The sequence below is a fragment of the Poromitra crassiceps genome (assembly GCF_964638095.1).
Source record: "Poromitra crassiceps genome assembly, chromosome: 1".
NCBI classification, from domain to species: Eukaryota; Metazoa; Chordata; class Actinopteri; order Beryciformes; family Melamphaidae; genus Poromitra; species Poromitra crassiceps.
Genome location: NC_139623.1, coordinates 35513811 through 35541789, shown reverse-complemented (window position 1 = coordinate 35541789; position 27979 = coordinate 35513811). Strand labels below are relative to the sequence as shown.

General features: G+C 43.3%; 1 protein-coding gene across 1 annotated transcript; it reads left to right on the top strand.

The window, feature by feature from the left end:
• The first annotated feature begins 7028 nt into the window (after positions 1-7028).
• On the top strand, positions 7029-27867 carry ube2b (ubiquitin-conjugating enzyme E2B (RAD6 homolog)). The gene is made up of 6 exons (XM_083639993.1): positions 7029-7165; positions 13425-13505; positions 15082-15107; positions 16279-16368; positions 24438-24526; positions 25815-27867. Exons 1-6 carry the CDS (start codon positions 7122-7124, stop codon positions 25941-25943), a joined length of 459 nt encoding a protein of 152 aa, XP_083496119.1. The 5' UTR covers positions 7029-7121; the 3' UTR covers positions 25944-27867.
• Positions 27868-27979: the final 112 nt, after the last annotated feature.

Here is a 27979-nt window from a genome sequence, read left to right as displayed (position 1 = left end):
GAAAGTCCAAAAACGTCAAATTTTCTTCGCCGCTGCCCTCGCGGGCAGCACCGAGAGTCCCTTTCTTACAGCACCCCCTACCTAAAAGTACTTCCAGCACCACTGGGGAAGGGACATTCTGAGCCTGCACTGCAGTGGTGGAATTAGCTGCGATATCATTTTTATTATATTTTCTTTGGGGGAGGGGGGGGGGGGGGGGGGCACCAGCAAAAATCTTGCCTAGGGCACCAACTTGGTCAGGCACGCCACTGGTGCAGAGTGCTGAATTTCGTGCAATTCGGCATAGTGCCACCTACTGGCAACACAAAAAGCAGTTTATCTTGAGAACCGTTTGTCTGATCGACTTCAAACTTCAATATCATCTAACTGTGGTGCCGGAGCGCCCATCACCCTGCCCACCCTGTACATTCTCAAGTGTACGCGTACAGACCCAAGGTGTACGTTCTCAGACCGGATGCTTTCTAGACCTACTCCTTCAAAAATAAAAGCCGTTAGTGCGAGCGAGGCAGGCGAGTTAAACACTGATGTTAGCTATAGCTAGATAGCAAAGTCCGCATTAGCAAGCAAGCAAGCTAGCTTTGATACGTCCCGGGGGACGGCTGCTACCCTGGGAGCGGTGCTTAAGTGTGGGCTACTGGCCCAGCAAGGTCCGGCCTGTGGTGCCGCGTCTATGTGCCGACGGTGTCCACCCGCTATGCTGACCACCCGCAATACCGACCTTAGGTTTAGGCGTGGGGGGTGGGAGAGGTTAGGTTTAGGGTTATGGTCTGGGGGAGGTTAGGTTTAGGCGTGGGGGGTGGGAGAGGTTAGGTTTAGGGTTAGGGTTTGGGGGAGGTTAGGTTTAGGCATGGGGGCTGGGAGAGCTTAGCTCCAGCCAGTCCACCGACACGCTGCACGCCGCATAGCTCAACTGGTTCTGCTTGTGGGCTATTTGCATTGCAGCCTGTCGGCACATAGATGCGGCACCGTGCCGACAGACCGCAGTGCCGACAGTCCGCAATGCCGATAGCCCACAAGCAGAACCAGCTGAGCCAGGCGGTGTGCAGCGTGTCGGGGGACTCCCAGCCCCCACGCCTAAACCTTACCTCTCCCACCCCCATGCCTAAACCTAACATCCCGCAGACCCTAACCCTAAACCTAACCTCTCCCACCCCAACGCCTAAACCTAACCTCCCCCAGACCCTAACCCTAAACCTAACCTCTCCCACCCCCCCACGCCTAAACCTAACATTAGCATTGCGGGCTGTTGGCACTGCAGGTGGTCAGCATAGCGGGTGGACCCGGCCGGTGGGTAACATAGGTCCCTGGAGGATGGTAGTACTACCAGGACCACAACGTTTAGATTGGAATACCAGGGCCACAAGGTCCTGGCGGGGCGGGGGTCTGTGTGTAGTCTGGGGTTCTTCTGGGAGTTCTTCATCCTAAAGAAAGACATTAATGCACACAAGCATAGAATATCATATACCTATGCCGATTTAAATTAATTAAATATCGAGTCTTTTATTTTTGAAGGAGTGGGACTAGAAACATACTGCAGTCTGTACGCGTACACTTCCGTGTCTGAGAATGTAGAGGGTGGGTGGGCCGATGGGTGCTCCGGCGCTGCAGTTAGATGTATCTCTCAAACTTGGGGAATGTGCTGCTGGGAACTCGACATAGTGCAGTGCCGAATTTAGTGCAATTCGACATAGCACCACCTACTGGCAATACAAAAAGCAGTTGTGCGCTCCTCGGAACCTGATGGAGTGCGGTGCCACATTTCATGCAATTTAGACACATGCATAGTTATAACGCCACCTACTGGCAAGACAAAAAGTGGTTTATCTCAAGAACCGTTCGTCCGATCAACTTCAAACTTGGTGGGTGCGCTGCTGGTAACCCGAGTAGTTGTAGTGTTGAATTTCGTGCAATTCGACCAAATGGATCATGGCTTTCACATATCTCCAGGACTGTCTGTCCGATCAACTTCGAACTGGGGAACAGGCACTACACTAGTTAACTCTAATGCAACAACAATAACAAGAAACCATTAAGAGCAATTAAAATGCTGCAAAAACATACCGCACTGATAGAGAAATGTGCTCCTGTACTGCAATTACACTTACTCAGACTTTAAGCGTACACTCACACTCACTCACACACACACACACACACACACACACACACACACACACACACACACACACACACACACACACACACACACCACGTATCCACATCAGAGAGAGAGACATGGAAACATTTTAACGCGTTAACACACAGCAGCAGTAGCCGCTACAGCATGAACAGAAATGCTGCGGCCGGCTCTGACACTGTAAGAAGATACAGTATATATATATATGCTGTCGCTGCCATGTAAGCCCTTTTCCAGGAAAAACTTATGTCTTGTGGCTGCATTGAATTCTGGGCTACTGAGGCTACTGTGTGTGTGTGTGTGTGTGTGTGTGTACATCATACAGCATTTTCCCCTGTATGATGTTGAATGTTTGTGCAAAGTCTAGGAAGAAACATACAAAAACACTTCAAAACATGTCACAAAGCAGCACAGCACCTGCCAGTGTAGGCTAGTTACTTGATATAATTGAGTCAATTCATAGTTGATTGGATGTTAACAGGCAGGTCTGTGTTCTGTTTACAGGCAGATGACATAATGCATTAGCTACAGATAGATGATATGGATTTAAGATAAGCCACAAGCCACTTACTATTAGACGGCATTTGTTGTGATCTCCTTCAGAAGTCAAAATGAGGTGGAGTAACATTAAACTTTCTCAAGCACAGAGAACTTTCTTTAAACATATCCAAAGGAGAATTATTTACAGCTTGGGAAGAATTGTGCCAACACAAGAGATGGTGTCATTATACCACACCTAAGGGTTATGCTTCACCCGATGCTGTAGGCGGAGGGCGAGGTGTGGAATAATGAGTATATATCACGGCCTGAAGTGATCTATTGCTTTTATAATATATGGTTACCAAGTAGGTAGGTAGGTAGGTAGGGTTTATTGAAAGTTAAAGGAATAAAAACAAATACAAAAAGCCCCCTTTTCCACATACGGGAGGGAATGCCACAGTAATGCAATTCCAATACATTCGAGGATAAAAACAAAGAAAAGTCCAGGACTTATTTCCACTGTGGTCCTCAGGATGGAAGAAGATAGACAAAGCAACATGAAAAATAAGGCAGCAACACTCACAATTATTATTATTGTTCTAGAGGGGCTATCTAACTAGGTTGGCCAACAGCCACTTCTTGACTGCTCTTTTGAACTGGCTTTTGGACCTAATGGATTTGAGAGATGCAGGCAGCCCATTCCAGGTAACTGCTCCAGAGTAGGCAAACGTGCATTTCCCTACTAGGGTCCTAAATCTAAGAATGTTTACATTATGCTCACTGGCCCTAGTACTGTGACTGTGGGAGTGTGACTCTAGTGAAATAACCACTGAAATAATTGGGCGCTAGGTCCCAGTGAATGCCATGAAGTAAATTAAGCTTCAGCATAGTCACTCTGTCCTCCACAGTGAGCCAACAAAGGGTTTTAAAGGGTTTTAAAATGTTGAACATCTAGGTGAGCAATATGAAAATGATTATTATTATTATTGTTATTGTTGTTGTTATTATTATTATATTTAAATGTCTTAAATCTGGAAGAAAAATGACTAGGCCTATGTGGGCTTTGTTTGTTTCAAGTTGTGTTCAGCCACAGCTATGCCGTTTTACGTGCGATCAGGCTGAAATCTTCAGGGTGTGTAAAGGGCACCCGTGCGGGTGACCTGAAGGAGCCAGATTTTTTAATTAGGCTAATTAGCTAATGATGTGATGTCATCAGTGATGATGTCATCAGTGATGATGTCAAAAGTGATGATGTCAAAAGTGATGTCATAAGGGCGCACACACACACACACACACACACACACACAAGGAGGCATTGTGACAAGACCACACACACACACACACACACACTGATGATGTCATCAGTGATATCATAGTGTATATTTAGGCAATAGATCACGACAGGCCGTGGTATATGCTCATTATACCACACCTAAGGGTGGCGGTATATTACCACCACTATCACATGTTATACTGTAGTTAGCAAAACACTGAATTCCATTTGATGTCTCCAGGTCAAGATGCAGTTCTTTACAATAATTAGTATTGTGGATAGTCATCGTTTTATGTGAATAACATTTAGGGTAAAGCAAGATTTAGCTATATTTCAAGAAAAGTGGCAGCAGTGTAGAAGCTAGTGTAGAAGTGAGTGATTTAGCTAATAACCATAAAAGCACAAATAAATATACCGTATTTACCCTCTTGAGAAAATTTGCAAACGTCATTTGCCACCCAGAAATGCGGAACCCCGCGGCAGTTAATAGTATGAGTTGTGCCAAACAAATGTTAATATCTCAAAAACTATACATCACATCGCTTACATTTTGACATTCTGAGTGAGAGCAGAATTAGCTCAAGAGTTTTGATGTATAATATATTGTAGCGAATCAGGTAATCGCTAGCATTGTGATGTTTCCGTGCGTACCTAGGAACTAATGTGTGTGGGTGTGTTCCTAGGGGAAAGGGGGTATATAGGACCAGCGGCCGCGTGCCGGAAGTGAGTCTAGCTATGCGAGCGAGCTGACCGGTTGCTGTGTGTAGAGCTAGCTGTGAAGCTAGCTGCTAGGAGCTGAATGAGCCTGTGAATAAAGAACCTGTACCAACTACAACTCTCCGTTCCTTGGCGGATACACGATCCGTTACAATATGCATGTCGTGTTAAAGTTGTGTGAACTGTCGCAGTTTTTAAAATGTAAACCGGCCGGCTAGAGTCAGACACTCAAGCCTCGCGCCACTTGGCCTCCATAGGGTTCCATTGCTGTTGCCACCCAGTGACACGGTTTGTTTACAAAAATGCTGCTCGGCTGATCCCTCGTATTGATGGTTAAACGTGAATAATGACATCACAACAGTCTAATTCTAAGGCCATCTTCAGACTAGGAGGCCAAATCTGATTTGTGAACTTTAGTGACCTATTAATGACTTTATCCAGATTGGTTTTATGAGTCTGGACGCTCCAAGTCTGATTTGTGTCACTTGTCCCAAACCACATATGGAGGTAGTTTCCAATCTGCTTTCGACTGATGTGACTTGAGTGTGGACGCGCAGATCCACCAAATCTGATTTGAACGTCACTCGCAACTCGTCATCAAATACTTCTGCGCAGGAAAACCACGTCACCAACGTACGTATTTACTGATGCCCACGTCATTACCATAGCAACCCATGCACATAGGCTGTTTAGGTCTCTGGACACACAGATCCGACTTGAAAATCAGATTTGTGGCAGTGCAGACACACTCCCAAATCAGATTTGGGAAACCAGACAAGATAATGATGATTAATGACTTTATCAGCAAATCGGATTTGCCTGTAATGTGAACATGGCCTAAATGTCCTAAAATTAGATATTGCTCTAAATCTGGCTTCAAATGGCCAACATTTTAGAAATAGTTAAACCGATTGATAGATAAATCAATCAATCAGGAGTGGATTCAGCACACGTTATCTGGGCAGATTGATTGAATCATTGCACATCTATTCAGACCTTAGGTCGCCGCCGAAAATGTTTAGCCAGTCGCCGCCAAATTTTCCCCCCTTCAGAATTTTGGCTTGCATGACGCCCCTGAGAATATAGGAATAGGTTATAGGTTATAGTGACTAGAAACAGAGTGTGCGCTCTGAACTGGCAGTGGTCATTCCTACTGTGCCTCGTCATTATCGTCGTTGTCCTCCTCCTCATCGCCCATTTCTACCGCGCCTCGTTAGTTTGCCCTCGAGGTCTCACCTGATTCGTGGGCTCACATACGCAACTCATGATTGGCCCTTCAATTATAGTAGTGGAGATACCATGGGGGGATCATACTGTATCACTATAATCTTACAATTGTGTATCACAGGCTAGTAGTCCCTTCCATAGGGATGTTATAACCTAGTGCAATGGTTCTCAAACTTTGTCAAGGACCCCTAAACTGACACAAATTAGACCTGAGACATTTTGTCCCAGGTTCCCCCTTTTGATAAGATTTTAGCTTTTGTGACAACCCTCCCACTCTCCTGGCCCTGTCTTGCAGGAGCCTATTGGGGTTAGGCTGATTGGGTGCACCTGGGCCTATATTGGGAAGCCCTTCAGACCATTCAGTCTCTCTCCCTCCAGTCCTCACTGATGCACATTTTGTTCTTTTTATTTGTTTAATGTAGTTTGTGTTATTTTCCCTTAGTTTTTCTTCTTCTGTAGACAGTTTTCACGGAATTAGGAAACAGTTTGAAAAATAGCTTACTTCCTGTCAGCTATTGCATTAGCATAATAGACTGTATACACTGCAACAGGAAGTTAGCTAGGGGCAAATTAGAATGTTTATGTTTGTCTATAATATAGAAGGTATTATAATTTATTATAGAGTCACGTGTCTGCATAGGTTTATGATCCGGGCGAAAGTTATGGGCAGGTTGGACAGTCCTGGAACCACCTGGAAAGTCCTAGAAACCACCTGAGGAGAGATACTGAATGGTCTGAAGGTCTTCATATGAGTGGGCCCAGGTGCACCCAACAACCCCAACATCAGGCTCCTGCAGACAGGGCCAGGTGAGTGGGAGGGTCATCACACTTTTAGATGTTTTATTACAGAAAGTGTATGAACCCCATGATCAAAATAGTCATCCATTCTGTCATTGTGTTACTTGTGGTTGGAATAATAGTGAAAATAAATTATTATCCTTTTTGCTGGGGACTACAGGAACCCCTTCAAGGACCACCAAAAATAATATATGATTAGGAATATGATGTTATTATCACAAAGAGCCAAGTGATTAACCTTTAGGTTATGAGCATAATATCCTTCATACAAACATAAACAGGGTTTAGTGCCATTAATTTAGTCTCAGAAGAAAATAGTGGGCTGTATGTACCACAGCAGAAGCAACTGCTGACGTCACCATAAATAGCTAGCTAGCTAGCCCACTCCAGTTGTTTTGGGAGAAGAAAAGGGTACAAGCGGAAGAAATACCCATTTTCTTTTCGGATTTTATACGTTTAAGGGTCAAGGTTTAGCTTAATACATTTTCAACGATGTCGACCCCGGCTAGAAGACGGCTTATGAGAGATTTTAAAAGGTACCCCCGTAACGTTTTGGCACTCATCGCTTCTGTTGGTGTGTTTAGCAACGTTAGCCAGCGAAGCTATCGTTAGCCAGCCTAGCACAGTGTTCGCTGCTGTTGCAGACAGATTATGAAGCTAGATCGGGGTTAATATGAAACATACACATGACTAGTTTCGCTTCCTGGCATCTTTATGATTCACAGACACGTTTGTCTTTTCTTAAAGCTAATCAGATGATATGTGAAGACAGCCTGTCTGCTGTCTTTGTGTGTCCAGTGTTGTTTGTTTGGGTAAATTGGGTAGCTAACTGACGTTATCTGAGTTAACGTTATGCATAAATCGGCAGGAGAAAATGTATGTACTCTCTAACGTTGGGGGGTTTAACAATTTATTGATGTTCTTTGAATTGTCACTGATTGGGGGCTTTTGCTGTGATGGGACGAATCCCAATGACTCTGCCTGCCTTCAGCTGAGTCTCGCGTCGAGGCTACTACGAAGACAACAAGCCATGGTGGGTTTTTAATTCTGCTGGTGAATTAGCCTCACAATTTGACTATTTCACTCTGAACACTCAATCAATTGTCGAATTTTGAGGCTACTGGTGAATGAGCATTGAACCGGTCAGCAACCAGATGTTTCGAAAATCTCCCCTAGCAGCAGAATCGATAGATAGGGCTCTTGGATTTAAACTAGTTTTGAACTACTTACTACTTTAAACTACTTTTTCATTATTGGTGTCTACAAAAACAACATGAGTGATTGAATTCTATAGACTACAACAACAATTAGGCTACCATAACCTGAAGATTACTGAATTTAGTTAATTGATTCAAACAATTCAAACAAACACATTTGAACCCAAATAGCTGCAAAAAGAATGGAAGCTTTCCATGGAAGCATTCGAAAGCAGACCAAATTGCCCCCCTCAATGTGTGACTGTCTCTCTCTTGACATACAGTACAGTAACAGGTTTTATTTTGAAAATCGACAGGATGTTTTATTTTATTATTCTTGTGAATTCCTGCCCAGCTCGATCTGCTCTGTGCTGCTTGACGTAACTCAAAGAGGGAAGCAAAAATACACAAAGCGCAAAGCCACTTCGGGGACGCGTCTGGTGGACACACAGGTGTTCACTAGACAGCCTTCGACCAGCTCTGGCGGCTGTAACGCAACACTTCCTGGTGGAATCTGCCGCTAGAAGTTGGTAGACGCAAATAAATGAAAAATAAGTGCACTACACCAGTGGTCAAAAAAGAAGAAGAATAAACATAGGCTATAATATTATAGGGTGTGTGGTAGTGAAACATAGTTTCAAGTTGACGTTTATTTATGTTTGTAGTTCAAACAAAAACATAAATACTGTATAGAGACATGTCTGGGAACGCCCACAAAATGTTAAACGGCTGGCGCGCGAGTGGGGTAAAACCGCCGATATATCTCATGGGCTGACTCACCAAAAGACGGTGCTGCGGCTCTAAACTACATGTTTGGGGGTTCTAGAGCAGAACACAAGACGTCTGCTCAGATGTGCGTTTACTGCTGTGCTTAAATCACCGATCGTGTCTGCCTGGACTGGGCTATCAGCTAAATTCTAACTTTGCTGAATGGATAGAACGGGGGTTTTTACCCCACCCTGACCACGCCCCCAACCAGGCTGAGCCAGCTATTGTGGGCGTTCCTAGAGCCTACCTGGCAAGGGCTGGGTAGTCTGGGCACCTTCCACCCCGCTTTTTGTCATGGGGCGTAAACCACGGAACCAGAATGAACACCGGAAGGCAGTGCGCCAAAAAACATCTGTGTTACTGTTAGCTTGATGTCTCTTCCCTCGATTAATTGTCTGATGCAAAGCTTCTGTATTGGCTTAAAAGATGTGAGATTGTGAATCCGCAATGTTTCTAAAAGAACGTCGGTACGTCCATCTTTTGTTTTGTTGTTTGCCGTTCTGATACTTGGGTCAAATTGTCAAGTTAACGTGAAAGTTGACGAGCTAGAAACGCTGCCATCCGGTCTAGGGCGGGCTCTAGGCCGGAACCAGTAGGGTGACAAAATCAATTGTGGGCGGGAGCCAGGCTCTTTCTCGCCGAGAAGAGCCTGGTGACGCGAGGTTAGGGCTGGGTGTAATACCCGCCACTCTCAAGCTGTTGGCTTGCTACATATGGCATCCTGACCTGAGTGCGTTTGTGCGTGTTGCGCACACACACACACGTCAATGGAAAAAAGATGCTAAGCTATTCTACACATACAGCCCTTGGCGCTGGTCGGATAAGGTGTCAGTGTAACTCTACTCTGGCCTGCAGTGCCCAGGTGGTAAACTGTAACAGACCAAGAACACAATGGGGTATTCCCTGGACCAGGATAATAGCAGCAGCTTGTGTGACCAGGCCAAGACTTGTTGATTGAATTCAGTCTAGCATGAATTTGCCCAACAACATCCCCTTGTTTGACCTCTAATTCAAATTATGTGCACAACGTGACCTGCGTGTATCACTTTTGTTTGATGTTCTGGCTCAATACCCGGGGTGTGAAATGTTTCCAAACTGTAACTTGATATATTTCCTTTTTGTTAACACATTCACTGCCAACAACGTGTAAACACGTTTTCAGAATCCAGCTGTTGACTGCCAACAACGTGTAAACACGTTCTTGGCATCGATTTTTTTTTTTTAACGGGGGGTTGTGCATCTAACCCTTTTACATATCTTATATAAGTATTGGACGTGTACAACGTGTACAACCCATTCCACCGACCCACTAAGTGGTGACAGTGCTTTCCTGACTAGAGGAAGGCAAGCAAAAAGCAGTGTGACTGAAGCCATTCTCATGAAGGTGGATTGGCGAAGGCGCTTTCATTTCGCGCTGATTGCTGGCGGTGCAGGATTGCAGATTTGCATAGTGGATTGCGGGTGGGACACACTTTGAAACACGCAGCATAAATATGACCAGAATCGCAAAAGCTTCATCAAAGCCCTCAACCAAAACTCCAAGAAGCAAGCGAGTCTAACCAGACTTCCTCAAAGAGCGGCCGCACAGACAGGCTCACACCCGCACAGCAGCAGCAAAGCAAACTGGTGACAAGCGGGGACTGCCCCCTAGTCCGACACCAAATTGGAAACAAATCCCATTCTAAAAGGCTTTTAGAATGGGATTTTCAACCCATTCTTTTTTGTTTCTTTTTCGCTATAATTTAGAGTAATTTAATTTCTATTCAGAAATTTATTTGAGAGGTCGAGAGTATGAGAAAGTGCATTTGCAAAGGTAGGAAAGTGCTTGTGACATGGCGCTGCAGCCAAAAAGAACGCCCACAGGAGGGAGGAGTTGAGCAGAGGGAAGTTTACTGCTGTTATGGAGGAAATTACTGTTCAAAACTATTGTTTAGGTCTTACTGATTTCACAAAAAGCCGTTTATCTCTGAATATTTTTTCTGACGCTAAAACCATGCTGTATTCAACTGCTAATGCTTACATAACTACTAACTCTACAAACTAACTCTTTTAGACAGAGAAAGTACACATTCTATTAGTACTTTTGAGATATTGTATGTTCACAAACTCCAAGCAGAAAATAATCCTCGGCTCTTGTAAAATGAGCCACAATCCTCAAAAAACGGCTTGGCAGAAGCTACCTACAGCAAAAAAAAACGGCTGGCAGTCAATGTGTTAATGCATATCAGCAGATTATATTTAACCAAACTTCTTACTGTGCTCTGCTGAAACTAAACATGTAAGGGTCAGCTTAACCTATTTCCACTCTCTCTTTTCAGCATTCTTGCATTTCATCGTATTGAGTCAAGTTCATATCTTAAAACAATTTGTATGTCAGTCATAAATAGAAATTCATTTAAAACTCAAATTGCCACTCACTATTTCAATAGTTGTATGTTTGATCTCCCTAAGATGAAGCACTCCCACAGGCGTTGGTCAAATAGGAGTTGCAAATATTTTTGTTTGTCTTAAGCTGCTTGTTCTACAAGTCTACTAAATAAACTAGACTACTACCAGATGTGTAGGGTTTACTTGATCACATTGTGTCTGCTATGTTGTTAATCAAAGAAAAATATACAAAATTGACATTACACATTCATGTGATTGTCCAAACTTTCTGGCACTCAGTGTTAAGGAGTGAGACATAATCGCAGAGTAACTCATGATACTATCATGATACTTTGCCCTCGATAACGATGGTATCACATACATTCTGTGATAATCGATGCATTGCAGGAAATTTCGATACTGTAACTGAAGAGGAAAAATACCCCTAAAAGGCAAAAAGCAGGAATGATGTATTTATTCACAGAATTGACATGAACCAATGTACAACAAAGTGCATACTGCAGAGTGCCTCTTTACCACTCACTGCAACTTGAGGAAGGATACAAAATAACATTTCTGGATAAATGTCACAATATTGCGGGGCGGCTTTAGCTCAGGAGGTAGAGCGGGTCGGCCAATGACGCAAGGGTTGGCGGCTCGATCCCCGCTCCCACCCAGCTGCCGTCGTTGTGTCCTTGGGCAAGACACTTAACCCTCCTTGCCTCGTATGATTGGCATGAATGTAGACATGAATGATGGTGGTCGGAGGGGCCGTTGAGCGCCGATGTGTGGCTGCCACGCTTTCGAACCACCGGTACGAATGGTGTGAACGAATAATGATTCTGTGAAGCGCTTTGAGCACTTGGAAAGGCGCTATATAAATCCAATCATTATTATTATTATTATTATTTATTATATGGTATTGGTATCACAATATGGTATTGGTATCACAATATAGTCTCACGATATGGCACAAGTGTATTGCTAATGTATTGCAAGAGGATCACAATCAATATTTAGATTTTATTTTTCTTCTTCTTTTTTTCCCCCACCCCTACTCACTGTATTGTCTTATGTGGGAAACGCCCCCCACATGGCACATGCAGGATTGAGAAATACAAGAGTATTTTGCAAATGCTGTTGGCTCATGAGTCATGACTAGTAGAGTTACACTTAATCTACTAATAAATTAGTAATCCCCAATTCCAAGTAAAATGAAGTGACAATCTCTCCATGAGGCCAGTTGAGTGTAGCATCCCTCCACCAGCAGAGAGCTCAGGCAGATTACTTTAAATTAGGTTAATTGCAGTGGGTCGGTCTGCAGTCAGGGACTTGCACATGTATCTACTAAAGCCCTAGATATACTCCCGAGTTGAGGGCGCGTAGTAGTTGTGTTTATACTCGTTTCTGGAGTCGCGGACAAGGATGTGTGAAGAGAGAGCGGGAGGGAGAATGGGGGGGGGGGGCGAGAGAGAAGCCAACTGCAGATCTCAAAAGCAGGTAATCCACTGTGGTTGTGTGCAGTGAGGGCACAGTCTGCCTTCTCTTGGGAGCCAGGTTTCCTTTTGGGGGCCTCTCGATGGCGAGGCTGTGCTCACTGAGTCTGTGTACATAGTCAAGGATTTCCTTAGTTTTGGGTCAGTCACAGTGCACAGGTATTCTGCCACTGTGTACTCTCTGTTTAGGGCCAAATAGCATTCCAATTTGCTCTGTTTTTGTGTTGATTCTTTCCAATGTGTCAGATAGTTGTCTTTTTGTTTCCTTATAATTTGGTTTAGTCTTATGGGGTTTCTGTCTGGTGGCTCTGCTTGTGTTTGTGGGCAGAGTCCCAGAACCAGCTGGCTAAGGGGGCATCTCTCTACAGTCTCTCTGTGGGTGGGAGCTTTGTTATGGAGCGTGTCAGGGTCACTTTCTTTTAGATGATAGTAACATTTAAATGCTCTCTTTTGAATTTTCATAAGTAGTGCGTATCGTCCTAACGGCCACATTCCACTGAGTCCGTGTTCAGTCCGTCTGCGCTGCTGTACGGCTTCGGAGCCGATACGTTTCCACTCTAATCATTGTGTCAACTCCCACCTACTCCGCTGCGTTGCGTGTCTACTCCGTCCCAGCTCCGACGATCCGGAGCTCTCCGAAGCAGATACGCAAGGCTTCTATTTTTCACGGATGTCGGAGCAAAGCTGCAGCAAGTTGGGCGGAGCCAGGCATGGAGTCAACAGGGCAGAGGTGCTTACTGCTTACAGCATTCAATATCAAGCCAGAGGACAAACATGTATGAGGAAAAGTTAATCATTGAAGTGGAAAACCACAAAATAATATATGACACGACACATCCTTTTTACAAGGACAACACCAATCAAGTCCACCAATATTTTGAGCCAGATTTGAATTGGGATGTCCAACTTGATGTTTCTTCTGATGGCATCTCTCTCTCTTTCTGCTTCTGTCTCTCTCTCTCACCCAGACTTCAAGAAGACCCCCCTACGGGAGTGAGCGGAGCGCCATCAGAGAACAATATCATGCTTTGGAACGCTGTTATTTTCGGGTGAGTCATGATCCCCTCTGCCGTACTGTGCCACAGTGTGATCGTGACGCAGGGATCTTTTTATTTTTTATTTCTCCCCGCGATGCCCCGTTCATTTTATGACTTATTTTTTTCTGCACTCTCCAATTCATTTCTAATCCACACAATATAGTTTTAAAAAAATTTCATTTTATGTTTAATTTGTTTTGTGTGTAATGTCTCCCCCCACACCTAAAGATTTTCAAATCGTTGAAGATTACCGTATACAAATCTTGAGAGTCCACACACCTCACGACAGAGATAACCGATTTTGTGTATGGAGTATGGAGAGCTGTGTGTGTTGTGGAGTGTGTATGGAGAGCTGTGTGTGTGTGTTGTGGAGTGTGTATGGAGAGCTGTGTGTGTTGTGGAGTGTGTATGGAGAGCTGTGTGTGTTGTGGAGTGTGTATGGAGAGCTGTGTGTGTTGTGGAGTGTGTATGGAGAGCTGTGTGTGCGTGTTTTTGGTGCCAATTCTGTTCCTTTCTGCGCACTCTTCTCTGCAGCCTGCAGACTTTTTCAGCACCACTGTGGAGCACACATCATGCGCAGCCCAACATTGTTATTTTACAATTTTCTGTGAGACCCCCCCCCCCCCCCCCCCCCCCCCGCCCGCTCCGGTTGGTGATGCGCTCTGCTCGCCTGTCGAGTTGTAAATATCAAACATGTTTGATATGCCCGATTCACAGTTAAAGTTAGCAACAGTCTTTGAACTCCACACACTACAGGATAATTTGGGCAGATTATCGGTCCCAACGAGGCTCAAATCGGGAGCACCCCCGAAATAGTCGGGAGGGGGGAATCTTGGCCACAATCGGGCAAATTCTCGTCAGGTCTGGGGGAGGCATTACTGAGCGATCACTGACTTAAGGCAGGTACACACCAACCCGACTTCAAAGGACTACCGGCAACGAAGGCCGACTGTCGCGTCGCCTGTGTCGAGGCCAAAAAGTCGCACTTGAACAGAATGTATAACTTGCACATTGTGTTTTAATCAACCCTTTTCACAGCAGCCATTTTGAAAACAAATAATAATGTCAAAAATAATAATAATAATAATAATTGATTGGATTTATATAGCGCCTTTCAAGACGCTCAAAGTGCTTCACATATCAGGGGAGGGAGGGGGAGGAAACTCAACTCATCCACCACCGATGTCATGTGTAGCACCCACCTCAAAGCAGGGTAAACAGGTGTAACCAATAACATTAATGATCCATTCCATTAGATTTTAGGCGTTCCAGTGCCAGGGCCCTCATTAATGTTATTGGTGAGACCTGTGTTTACCCTGCTTTGACATGTCAAAATGGCTGCTGTGGAAAGGATCTATTCGCCCTTGGCTGTATGAGGAGCTATGATCTACTGTGTGTTGTTAGAGGACTCCCTCTACACAGGCCTAGCAAGCCCTTATTGATAGCAAGTGAGGCTTTTGGCTTTTGGAAATAATATCATTGCTCTTCTCTTTCTCTCCTCTTGTTTCTCTCTTTCTGTCTTTCATCTCTCCCACTCTGTCTGTCTCCCCCCCCCCTCCTTAACTGTCTCTCGGTCTCCCTTCTGCAGGCCTGTGGGAACACCATTCGAAGATGGTAAGTTGTCCATTTTGATTGATCTGGTCCATAAAAGTGCATGTTCAGTATGGGGGACATTTATCCTAACTATGAGTTTGATTTAAATTCATCCTTGCTGTTATTATTGTAGGATGGCATTATTGAAGCGTTGAAGTGTTACAGAAACATGGTAGACAAAAGTCAGTGAGTGATGGTGTGTATGTAGCCGAGTGAGCCGTCTGACCGAGCGCAAGAAGACACGCGCATACATACAAACACACATACATTTACTTTTCTTTTGTAGAAAATCAGCATACAAATAAAGTCTGGTCTAAATTATCAAAATGTAAAGCCTTAAAGTATTAAAATGTTATCAGAGTTTCATCATGTAATCACTTTTTTAAATGTATAAAAATCCCCAATAATTATAGTTTAATTTTGATGCAGATATGAAAGAAGATGGAGGCACTGAGGTGTTGTTGATTCTTAACATACCGACATATTAAGTTTTTTAAGCAGCGCAGAACAGAGTTGCTATTTGGCCAACAGCTGTGAATGTGAGCAGCAGTAATATTGTTTTGATTGCATGACTTGACATGACATCACAGTAAGTTTGACCTACATGCATGAATGAACACTCATGGATGAATACAGAAGAGGGAGAACACTGTCACATATATTTTGTCTTCTTCGTATATCCTTTCATAAACAGAAATGGACATCGCGTCCCTAAAATATTCATTTCGGTTGCTGAACTTTCATTAGCCATGTTCAATTGGAAATTAGTCTTTCAAATTTGGTTTTTAAATTTGGCATGTGCACAAATACAAACTACAAACAGTACTCTCTCTCTCTCTCTCTCTCTCTCTCTCTCGCTCTCTCTCTCTCTCTCTCGCTCTCTCTCTCTCATATTAAATGACTGTGAAGTCAGGCTTCAGAAGTGCTGATTCAGACCTCCATACTGTTTTCTCCTATTAGTCATGTCCCTCTGTTATGAACCTGTGGAGTGGACATCTCTGCCTCCGTGAAGGATTAGCTTCTCTCTACGGGAGCCCACAGTATTTTTTAGCAACATCATCGTTTCTCTCTATCTCCCTCTGTGCCCCTCTCAATCTCTCAACACTGTTTTCTCTTCACCAAATTGCTTTGTGTTTGTGTGTCTCTGTCTCTCCCTCCCTCTCTCTCTCTCTGTCCTTCTGTGTCTGTGCAGGAACTTTTAAGCTTGTGATAGAGTTTTCAGAAGAGTACCCAAACAAGCCACCCACAGTTAGGTTTGTCTCCAGAATGTTTCACCCAAATGGTAAGTCTTATACCCTCTCCCAACACACACACACACACACACACACACACACACACACACACACACACACACACACACACACACACACACACACACACACCATCTTCATTGATTGATTGAAACAATGTTCTCCAAATGTGGGGGGGAAATATGAGCTTTTACTTTTTCTTTCAACGGCAGAAAGGCAGCTACCGTGGCTTCTATTGTACGGCAACCATTTTAGGGCATCCTCGTCAGTCAGAGTATAGGCTATCGTTCCTCAGTCTAAAGCGTTGTCAGTTGTCATGTCTCCTATAGTAAACCATCGAGTGTGCTCTGAAACACCTTCAGTCCTCACACGAAAACGCTGTCATTCCTCCTGCCTCACTAAAAACGTTGTCGATCCTCCTGCAGACTAGCTGTCAGACATCACTCAAACTAGCTGTCAGGCATCACTCCTCACGTCTCACACAAAAACGTTGTCGATCCTCCTGCAGACTAGTTGTCAGACATCACTCAAACTAGCTGTCAGGCATCACGCCTCACACAAAAACGTTGTCGATCGTCCTGCAGACTAGTTGTCAGACATCACTCAAACTAACTGTCAGGCATCACTCCTCACGTCTCACACAAAAACGTTGTCGATCGTCCTGCAGACTAGTTGTCAGACATCACTCAAACTAGCTGTCAGGCATCACGCCTCACGTCTCACACAAAAACGTTGTGGATCCTCCTGCAGACTAGTTGTCAGACATCACTCAAACTAGCTGTCAGGCATCACGCCTCACGTCTCACACAAAAACGTTGTCGATCGTCCTGCAGACTAGTTGTCAAGCATCACTCAAACTAGCTGTCAGGCATCACATGAAAACGCTGTCATTCGTTGTTTTTGGTTGTTCTTCCGTGTGGGGAAAGAATGCCTGTGAAGTTAGCAAAAAAAAATTACAACTTCACTTCCGGTTGAATGCTTTTGCCTTTCAAAATAAAAGCACGCGTTTTTTTTATATTTACAATAGATTAAAGTAGTAATCTATGAGACCCAATGGAATTAACATAGTAACACTAAGAGGAACATCTAGTTTAATTGACAATAGACTATATATATATTTAGATATATATATTTATATTTCTTGAAATTCTTTCAACACAAAGACCGGAAGGCTAAATTTGGACACATGTAAATGAAACATAAAAAGTTAAATGGCTTTAAGGTAGATTCCTAGGATACTTCTTTATTGAATGGGAAAGCTTATTTAATTATTTAATGGTAAACTGTTGTTCCATCAGGCATAAGATATCCAAACAATGTAGGGTGTGTGCAGAAAACATTTGACTTCTACAATAGCCTTGGTTATGGCCTCTTGGTAGACATCCAAAGAATAGCAAGTAGAGGTGATGCACATTAAGCAAAATGGAAGGTTTTGGTCTTGTGAAAAGTTATTAGCAAAATTTAGATACACAAGTGTCTTGTTGATGACCACCAAACATAACCAGCAACCTAAGGACATGTTGAGGAGCTGGGCCATCGGTGTAAGACAGGGGTGGCGAAACTTTTTTGGTTGAGCCACAAACAGAAAATATAAACAGTCATGGGCTAAACAATATAAAGCGTGAGTTTTCAACCAGGTAGGCCTACACTGTAAGCAAACATCCAATTTGTAAACCAGAAAACCCCTGGGCCATCAAACATTCATTTTCCATCCAAATAAGTGAACAGTTTTGACATGGCAGTGAGTGCTCACCTATGGTTAGCTCTTACTGTATCATTTCAATGATTGTTTCTGTCAGAGGTTAAGACCGATAATTCACCAAAATAACATGATTACACTGACAAAAGCAATGAACTGTGTATTGGCAAGCAACAAACATTTGTAGGAAATGCATGACATCATGGGAATACTATGGCTAGGCTAGAGTTCAAGGCCCACGTGTCCACCCAAAGATTCCAGGATCATTGTAATAGACTGAGTAATCATAATGCCAAAGAGGAATTTCACTTTGTGCAAGTATGCATATCACATCAATTACAGAAGATTGAGCAAACAGAAATCAATCTCAAATGATAGTGTCTAGAGAGGGAAAACACATGAAACTTGAAATGACAAGCAAACCAGATGAAACCTGTTAACACGTTTTAATGTAATAAGAAACATTTCACAGAATGGTCAGTCCTCCACTGGAATGCTTTCCCCCCCTTCTTTTCAGTCCATAGCAAACACTGCAACAGGAAGTGAGCTGGGGTTCAATTTAGAATGTTTTTGTTGTCAATTTAAAACATCTATACGGGAGAGTTTCTACTTTATGGAAATTTCAAAAAATAAAAATGTCAAAATCCCACCACGTGAAGGGTTTTTCCAGACACCACACCTTTACAGAACAAGAGCAACCAAAAAGCTTTAAAAATAGGTGCTAGGCGAACTCACCAATGGCTTTAGGCGGCGTTCACGACCAAGGTGCTTTTTTCATGTAACGTTATGGAAATCATGTTGAGAGCGCTTCCATTGTGCACGGAGAGTTTTTTGTGCGCTTCGTTTTGTTTTTACCTGCAGTCGCCTGCAGTACAGTTTAGGACACAACAACCACTTTGCTTCGTTGAAAGGACATCACACACATCTTTGCTGCACAGACTTCTAAATGAATGGACTGCACTTTCAAGTAAATATGTCACTCTGCCTCTCTCTGATGGTCCCGATAACAGCCAGCCACTCTGCCTCTCTCATGGTCCTGATAACAGCCAGCCACACTGCCCCTCATGGTCCAGATAACAGCCAGCTACTCCGCCTCTCTCATGGTCCTGATAACAGCCAGCTACTCTGCCCCTCTCTCATGGTCCTGATAACAGCCAGCCACTCCGCCTCTCTCATGGTCCTGATAACAGCCAACTACTCTGCCCCTCTCTCATGGTCCTGATAACAGCCAGCCACTCCGCCTCTCTCATGGTCCTGATAACAGCCAGCAACTCTGCCCCTCTCTCATGGTCCTGATAACAGCCAGCCACTCCGCCTCTCTCATGGTCCTGATAACAGCCAGCAACTCTGCCCCTCTCTCATGGTCCTGATCACAGCCAGCTACTCTGCCTCTCTCATGGTCCTGATAACAGCCAGCTACTCTGCCTCTCTCTGATGGTCCTGATAACAGCCAGCCACTCTGCATCTTTTAACGTTTTGAAATTACATAAAGCCTTCACGTGATGAAAATGGGTTTATCAAGTATTTTGAGATTTTGACTTATTTGGTTACTTTAATCTCTGTAGTACATCTTGGCAAATAATTTTCATGAAACACAGGGGAAAGTATTTATTTTTATGGTCTTGTTGGAATGTCACTGTACAAAATACGTTGTGGAATGTTATGCCATTTGTTCTCACATTTTACTTTTAGACACATAACAGATTAAAATACTCTATACTATCTCAGTCATTCGAAAAGTTATATATAGGGGAGAGTTGATATGCATATTGGACAACGTCAAATTCCACTGTGTTATGATTACTCACTGTATTAAAACGAACCTTTAATCTGGACACTTGGGCCTTGAACTGTAGCCTAGCCTATTCATAGCATTCCATGATGTCACATGCATTTCCTACCAATATGGTGCTTCACAATACACAGCTCATTGGCTGCTTTTGTCATTTGAGTGTAATCACCTGCCAATGGATTATAATCACCTGTTATTGACCTACAAAGGACAACTGTTATACTGAATTTTGGTGAATTATCTGTCTTAACCTCTGACAAAAACAAGAATTGAAAATAAAAATGGAAAAGATACATTGTCTTTTTAAATAAATAAATTAGGAGAAAAAAAATAGGAGAGCACTCAAACTACTGCACCGTCAAACTGTTTACTTATTTGGATAGAAAATAATGTTTTGATGGAACTGGGGGTTTTAACTGTTTCTTCCTAACTGCAGCTGACGTCATCACTTATACACATGACTTGTGTATCTAAATTTTGCAAATAACTTCACAAGACCAAAACCTTCCATTTTGCTTAATGTGTATCACCTCTACTTGCTATTCTTTGGATGTCTTCCAAGAGGCCATAACCAAGGCTATTGGAGAAGTCAAATGTTTTCTGCACACACCCTACATTGTTTGGATATCTTATGCCTGATGGAACAACAGTTTACCATTAAATAATTAAATAAGCTTTCCCATTCAATAAAGAAGTATCCTAGGAATCTACCTTAAAGCCATTTAACTTTTTATGTTTAATTTACATGTGTCCAAATTTAGCCTTCCGGTCTTTGTGTTGAAAGAATTTCAAGAAATATAAATATATATATCTAAATATATATATAGTCTATTGTCAATTAAACTAGATGTTCCTCTTAGTGTTACTATGTTAATTATATTGGGTCTCATAGATTACTACTTTAATCTATTGTAAATATAAAAAAAAACGTGTGCTTTTATTTTGAAAGGCAAAAGCATTCAACCGGAAGTGAAGTTGTAAAAAAATGTTGCTAACTTCACATGCATTCTTTCCCCACACGGAAGAACAACCAAAAACAACGAATGACAGCGTTTTCATGTGATGCCTGACAGCTAGTTTGAGTGATGCTTGACAACTAGTCTGCAGGACGATCGACAACGTTTTTGTGTGAGACGTGAGGCGTGATGCCTGACAGCTAGTTTGAGTGATGTCTGACAACTAGTCTGCAGGAGGATCCACAACGTTTTTGTGTGAGACGTGAGGAGTGATGCCTGACAGCTAGTTTGAGTGATGTCTGACAACTAGTCTGCAGGACGATCGACAACGTTTTTGTGTGAGACGTGAGGAGTGATGCCTGACAGCTAGTTTGAGTGATGTCTGACAGCTAGTCTGCAGGAGGATCGACAACGTTTTTAGTGAGGCAGGAGGAATGACACCGTTTTCGTGTGAGGACTGAAGGTGTTTCAGAGCACACTCGACGGTTTACTATAGGAGACATGACAACTGACAACGCTTTAGACTGAGGAACGATAGCCTATCCTCTGACTGACGAGGATGCCCTAAAATGGTTGCCGTACTATTGGGCTTTATTGGGGTGTAAACAAACGGAACAAGATGCTAGGAGTACAGTACACATTTTTAGCTGCGACCAGCACAAAAATGTTCACCACCATTTAGTGGGCACCGTTTTCGTCCTAGGAGGCTGAAATTTGGCTGTGTGTGTGTGTGTGTGTGTGTGTGTGTGTGTGTGTGTGTGTGTGTGTGTGTGTGTGTGTGTGTGTGTGTGTGTTCGTGTGTGTGTGTGTGTGTGTGTGTGTGTGTGTTCGTGCCATTTGGCTAAAAGGGGTGTAGCAATTTCAAAATGCAGGATGGCAGAGAGGGCTGAAATTTGGCAAGTAAAGGTGCTGACAGGGTTCCGCGCAGCCTCGACATGGAGCCTTGCCGCCGACTAGCGGCGACAGCGAGACTGTGCATACTCGAACGTAACTCGGCCCCTGGCTGCGGTACACGTTCAAAACACTAGGTGGCTTGTAGTACACTCATGTCCATTACATACGATGCGATCGTGTTGTTTACCAAGAACTTGCAAACATGTCGGTGGGGGGACATTTTATTGTCCCTCCATTTCAAAACTCATTCCGGTGAGCCTGCAGAAGGCTTTGCTAGATGAGGGACAAGCACTGTTGAATGAGGAAATGTAATTTCCTCATTCCTCACAACAAGTACGTCAGCAGATACGTGCACGGTCCAAGGCAACGGCCAATCACAGCTCTCGTGCTGGTCACATCACGTCCGCATTGACGCCGCAGAGTCACATTTTCGAGGAGCTGCACGCCGGGCCAGCTGCGGGGACCCCTCGGGCACATTTCGAATTGCAAGGTGACAGTCAGAATAGGGTGGGCTGCCCCTACCATCCTGCATTTCAGAAATTTGCATATGTGGTCGCAGCTATGCGAATTCACGCATGTTTAGTTTAACCTCCCTTTTGAACAGTCCATGTCTTAATAATTATCTAAAGGCTAAATTCACGCAAGCACTCATCTCCTTACCCACTCCATCATTAAAGTGGATTTAACATTACAATCTGTGAGATGTGTTTTTCACCCAGTCTGTCCATTTTATTAAAGCCCCTTTTTAGATTGGCCAAAAATCCCACTAGTATCCACAAACTGAAACTACTGCCATTTTCTTCAGTCTAAAGCCCCAAATGCACAGAAAGCATTAATTGACACGTCAATTGATGCTCCTATAGCGCACTGCAGGCATCAGATACCAAATACCTACAGCACAGAACCAGCAGTATTTTGGGAAAAGGTCACTGTATATGTAGGCAGGCACAAGTTTGTATGCTTTACAGGTACCGCATTAATTTTCTCTGATCCCGAGTTTACTTGGCTTCTGCCTCGTAAGACATTTTTGTGGATGCAAATTTAAATGAGTGATGAATAAAAAGTTGTCCCATAGTTTTGAGCTCCTGTCAGTCAGAGACTGTTGGAATCTGTCGTGCAGTCAGAGGGGAGAAAAAAACAGTAGGCTACGGCGGGGGGAAATGCAGCAATCCAGTCTGTCCAAACTTTCGCCAACCTCATCAAGACATCCAGGGAATATACTGTAGGCTATATTTTACTAGCTGATGTGCTTAGAAGAACATTCTCACTTTGTTCATGTCTTGCTATAGTGTAGCCGTAGTGACACGTTATATTTTATATGCTTGCTATATTTTAAACTGCCGTGAGATTTCTTTGGGGAGTATATGAGGTGCGTGAGACAGGCGGGGATGAAAGTGGCTGCACAGAGAGGGAGAGAGAGAGATCTTTCGTCGCTGCTGGGTCCTCATTTGATGCTCCAAAATTGAAACAAGTTGGGAGTCAGGCCGTCAAGGCAGATTGATGTGCCTGATAATGCCTCTAGTGTGTGTTCGGTCGTTTAAAACAACAGATGGACTTCAAAATGCCAGCATCAAGACGCTTTCTATGCCGTTTAGCCGATAGAGCGACCCTGCAAGTGAAGTGGGTTATTTAACGCCTCGTCTCGCCATGCCACAGCTGGCGATATAAATGTTGGCAGTGGTCCAACATGTTATTTTCCATCCCGTGTTCTTCTTCTCCTCTCGATTTAATGTATTTGCCTCTCCTTTTCCGGCATGAGTCAGTGATTCAGTGATTCCCACAGGCGGAAATTTGACTTTCTTAACAGTTAATTACTTTAAAATGTGACCGAATATGCTGACAGAAAAAAGAAAGAAAAGCGTCTCACGGATGAGACAACTTTCACTGCAGCGCTTGTAATGTAATGTAAGTAGGTTATACTTAGCTCTTTCAGAGAGGTTAGCTCTTTCAAAATAAACCCCTTGTTTTAATGTTATCATTAATTTAAAATTTTTAGTAATTCCTTACAGCCACAGTTTCACTCCATGTAATCTTAATATCCACATTTTGATACAAGGTTTGCGGCTTCCTTTGTTGAAAGACCCCTTTTTCCTCCAACATGCGCAGTAGGACTATTTACTTATTTAAATGACATTATTTTGAACGTTTTACCCGGAAGCTTCCATTTTGTTTTGGCTGACCTGACGCTGGGCAGCTGTGGGAGAAGGGAGGGGGGAGAGAGCCCCCTCAGCGCGGAGAAACTGAACGGGTTGAGAGTGCGATCTAAAAGTTTAAAGGTGATGCTGCTGTTGCCCCCTGCTGCTTTCCTGAGTAACAAAAAATGGGTATTAGTGGGACGTTTGATGTAAAAAAAGGTATAAAAGATCACAGGTGTTCCTGATATTTTGTGCACTTTCGATGAAGACCTAGTAGGTCGTTACGCGTTGGTCTGTTTATTTGCCTGTGCTCGTCATTAAATATTTGTTTTTACTCAAGACGGAGTGCCTTAGTTTTATTCCATGATAGTCTGCATCATAACCTGGGGATTGACGTCAAGCAAGACTTCCTGGATTCTGTTTTTCTAATAGCATTACCTGCCCCACTAATGAGCACCTGTCGGATGAGCCATTGGATCCATGCAGCGCTTCCCTCTTCTGCTGTATACTAATACAACACATTCGGCATCATTGACTGATACAATGAGTGATTTTGCTCCTCCAGAGACATAAGACCTGTGGTTTGTGTGATGCTCATCTCTGCTGCTTATCTGTGTGTTGACAGTTTATGCAGATGGCAGTATATGTTTAGACATCCTTCAGAACCGCTGGAGCCCCACGTATGATGTCTCGTCCATACTCACCTCCATCCAGGTTGGTGTGACGTGTGTCCATTCTATGAGACCAGCTGTTAAGGGCACTGTGTACACTGCAAAGATTAGTCAGGGAAGGAAATTAAACTCTTTGCCTACTACCCACAGTGGCTGATAAATCCTCAAATTAACCAGCCTTTTACACAAATTGTTCTTTTTTTCTGCCCCTAGATTTTTTTAATTTCCGGACCTGTGAATGATGTTGAGTTACTTTACAAAGTGCAGAGCAGCGCATCAGGCAGCCAATCAACAGCCCGGTTGATACAGAGTCAGTGTTTAACTTTGATTTGATTGGCCCACAGTCAGAGAGTCTACGGTGGCCAGCAGGGACAAAGTTTAAGACTAGGTAAAGACCAAAGTCTGTATATAACCAATGTTATCATCTCAAACACCCACCAAGTTTACCAGCTTTTGGCCCTTAATGAGAGTTAATTTTGGACCCCGCAATCAATATCATTTTACTGCACATTTGACATTTTACATCATCTTGTCTGTTAACAACTGTGGAAAAAAGTGGACGTTTCTAAATTAAATTAGTCAATATTGCCTGTATACCAATATCCTAAAATTATTAATTGCAGGAAATACATATACTGTTAAGTTCTATACAGGGCTCCCATGGGTCCTTGAAAGTTTGTGACTTTGAGAAAACATAAATAGACATGGATCGTTGAAAGTGCTTGAATTTATATATTTTGTGCAAGAATAAAAAAAAAAGTTCTGATTTTTATTTATTTATTACTTATCATGTAACACAGCACAATTGAGAAGTGTGGGAAAAGTGTGGGAAAAAGCTCTTGCAGAACCTGATCTGCTCTGGATGCTGCGGGTGAACAGACTGTTGAAGGGGTGTGTGGGGTCTTTGGTAATGTTCAGGGCTTTGGATATGCAGCGTTTGTGTGCTGTCTCCTGGATGGTTGATTCTCTCCGCCGACCTCACCACCCTCTGCAGAGACTTCAGGTCCATGGCGTTACTGTTTCCACACCAGAGGGAAACGCAGTTGGTTAGGATGCTCTCAATGGTGCCTCTATAGAAAGGGGTGGGGGGGGTGGGCTCGCTTCATTCGCCTGTTCCCTGTCATTTTTGATGAGACCCACCACTGTTGTGTCATCTGCGTACTTTATGATGTGATTTGAGCTGGATTTGGCGCGGCAGTCGTGGGTTAGCAGGGTGAACAGAATGTCACTCAGGACACAGCCCTGGGGGGAGCCGGTGCTCAGTGAGAAGGGGAGTTTGTGCTGGTTAACTAGTTCTGGTTCATCTGTTAATGTGTGTTTTATTTGCCCAGTCGCTGCTGGATGAGCCAAACCCAAACAGCCCGGCCAACAGCCAGGCGGCACAGCTGTATCAGGAAAACAAGCGGGAGTACGAGAAGAGGGTGTCGGCCATCGTGGAGCAGAGCTGGGTGGACATCTGAACTGCTGCGCTCTCCGAATCTTCCTCTGTCACCCTCCTCTCCATCATCCCTGTACTACTTCAATCTTTTCATTTTTACCTCATCCAGAAAAGACGACCGCCACGACATCAGAAGAACTCAAGTGCCACCCAGGGGAGAAAATAAAACACAAACAAAAAAACACACCGAAAACAACCAAACCAGAATGGACTTTAACTTGCTTGCCAATATATTTGAAGAAAAAAATTTGGGGGAAGGGAGGGAGACGGGGTCAATCTTATATTTGTGTTTCTTGTCCTTTTTCATTTTTTATTGCATGATGTGAAATAAGTTATTGCTAACAGAATTTGTAATATATCTTTTTGTTGTTTGGTTGGATTGATGCTGTTAGTGTTTTCAGTTTTTGCTGATTTTTTGTTTGTCTTCGTTTTGTTTTGTTTTTATTTTATTTTTAACGTCTCCTGGTGTGAACACAACGGGCTGCTCGGAAAGGCCGGCTTGATGATCGAAACGCCATAGTCAAAGAAACCGCTGTCAAAGTGAATCAAATAAGATGTTTTTTAGTCAGTAAGGTCTTTAAATCTCCAAGCACACCACACACTGAGGAATCTGATATGAAGCCAACAAAGACAAACATTTCTAGGTGTCTTTCTTGTTTGAAGAGACATGCAGGCTGGCAGGTGTCACAGGCCGCATATGACGCCCAGCTTTTATCTTCCTCACTAGAGTGACGTTCAAGAGCGAGTGTTATGGGATGGGAAGCAAAGGCAAATGTGAACACTTGGGACAGGAGAAGCATGGGCAATGGATCCCAAAGTGGCTACTAGGCTCAGTGCAATTGGGTCTCCAAGTCTGTTGACCCAGTGAGAAAAACAAGTCTGATTTAATGCACACTGTTCATTGATGCTTGACATGAAAAAAGTGTTGGGACTCTTAAGTTAAGGGGTTCATGCTTGACATGAAAAAAGTTATTTGGTTGTTTCTTTGTAGGTAACAGTGCCTTGAAGGACAAGTATACAAGAGGACAAGACAGGAAAACTCATGAAAGGGGCTCAGGCACGATCCTCCCATGTCAGTTTGACATAGCCGTGTTCAGTTATTTAGCTTTTATTCTCTATTTTCTACTACTTATATTTATGAGGGATGCAAACTCATGGATATTGAAAAAGGTGATTGATCCCAGGGCAGACACAAAATCCTTCACTTGTTTTATTTTGGCATGAAAAAGGTGACTAAATTGCATCATTGAGTTATGAGTTGACACAACTCGCACCCTCTGAAGTTTGCGGCCACACATCACTTTACAAACAAGATGACTTGCTTTGTCGCCCCTGACATCCGCCAGCCTGAATGAAGTGTCAGTGCTTTAGATCCTGGTCTCACAATTGACACAACTAAATAATAAAAATCTCCAAACTTCACAGGGCAGCCCCACTGCCTTAACTCCACTTTAACTACTGTACAGGCACTTCAGTTAATCCGGCAGTTAATTTTTTTGGGGGGGGGGGGGGGGGGGGGGAGTGGGGTGTAGAAGACTACACCAAATTTACAAACCAAGCCGCAAAAGACAGACAAGAATTGCAATTTGAACCATCTTTCAACAGTGTGACATCAATTGTTTCCCAAAGGCCTAGGTTGTTTTCACGCCTGCATTTGTCTCCTAGATGTATGTGGTACCCAAATTCAGTGGCAACTTGAGACGAGTATAAAATTACTTCACTGTCCCACAATTCCTGCTAAATACCCCATGGAAGGCAGACTTCATTAAATGCAGAGCTCTTTTTTTGTTTTGTTTTTCTGAGATGGTATAGGTGATATTGTGGCTAGTGATTTATTTCACCTAATAAGCAGAAGGGATATGCTATAAAGTTTTGTGAATTTACTTAAAAAAGGAAAAAACAATGTATACTTATAATATGCTGTATAAACATAATAAAAATACATTTTTCAGACTTTGAGATGGTTTTGCTGCCAGTTTGTTGCACAGCTGTCTTAAATAATTTCTCTTTGCATTTCACAAGTTTTGACCTCTAATGCAATTTATGAGAATGAATATA

Excerpts from the sequence above, each read along its gene's own strand:
- ube2b (XM_083639993.1), top strand. The coding sequence starts at position 7,122 with ATGTCGACCCCGGCTAGAAGACGGCTTATGAGAGATTTTAAAAG. Across the intron at positions 7,166-13,424 it reads CTTATGAGAGATTTTAAAAG|ACTTCAAGAAGACCCCCCTA; the intron begins GTACCCCCGTAA and ends TCTCTCACCCAG. Across the intron at positions 13,506-15,081 it reads TGGAACGCTGTTATTTTCGG|GCCTGTGGGAACACCATTCG; the intron begins GTGAGTCATGAT and ends TCCCTTCTGCAG.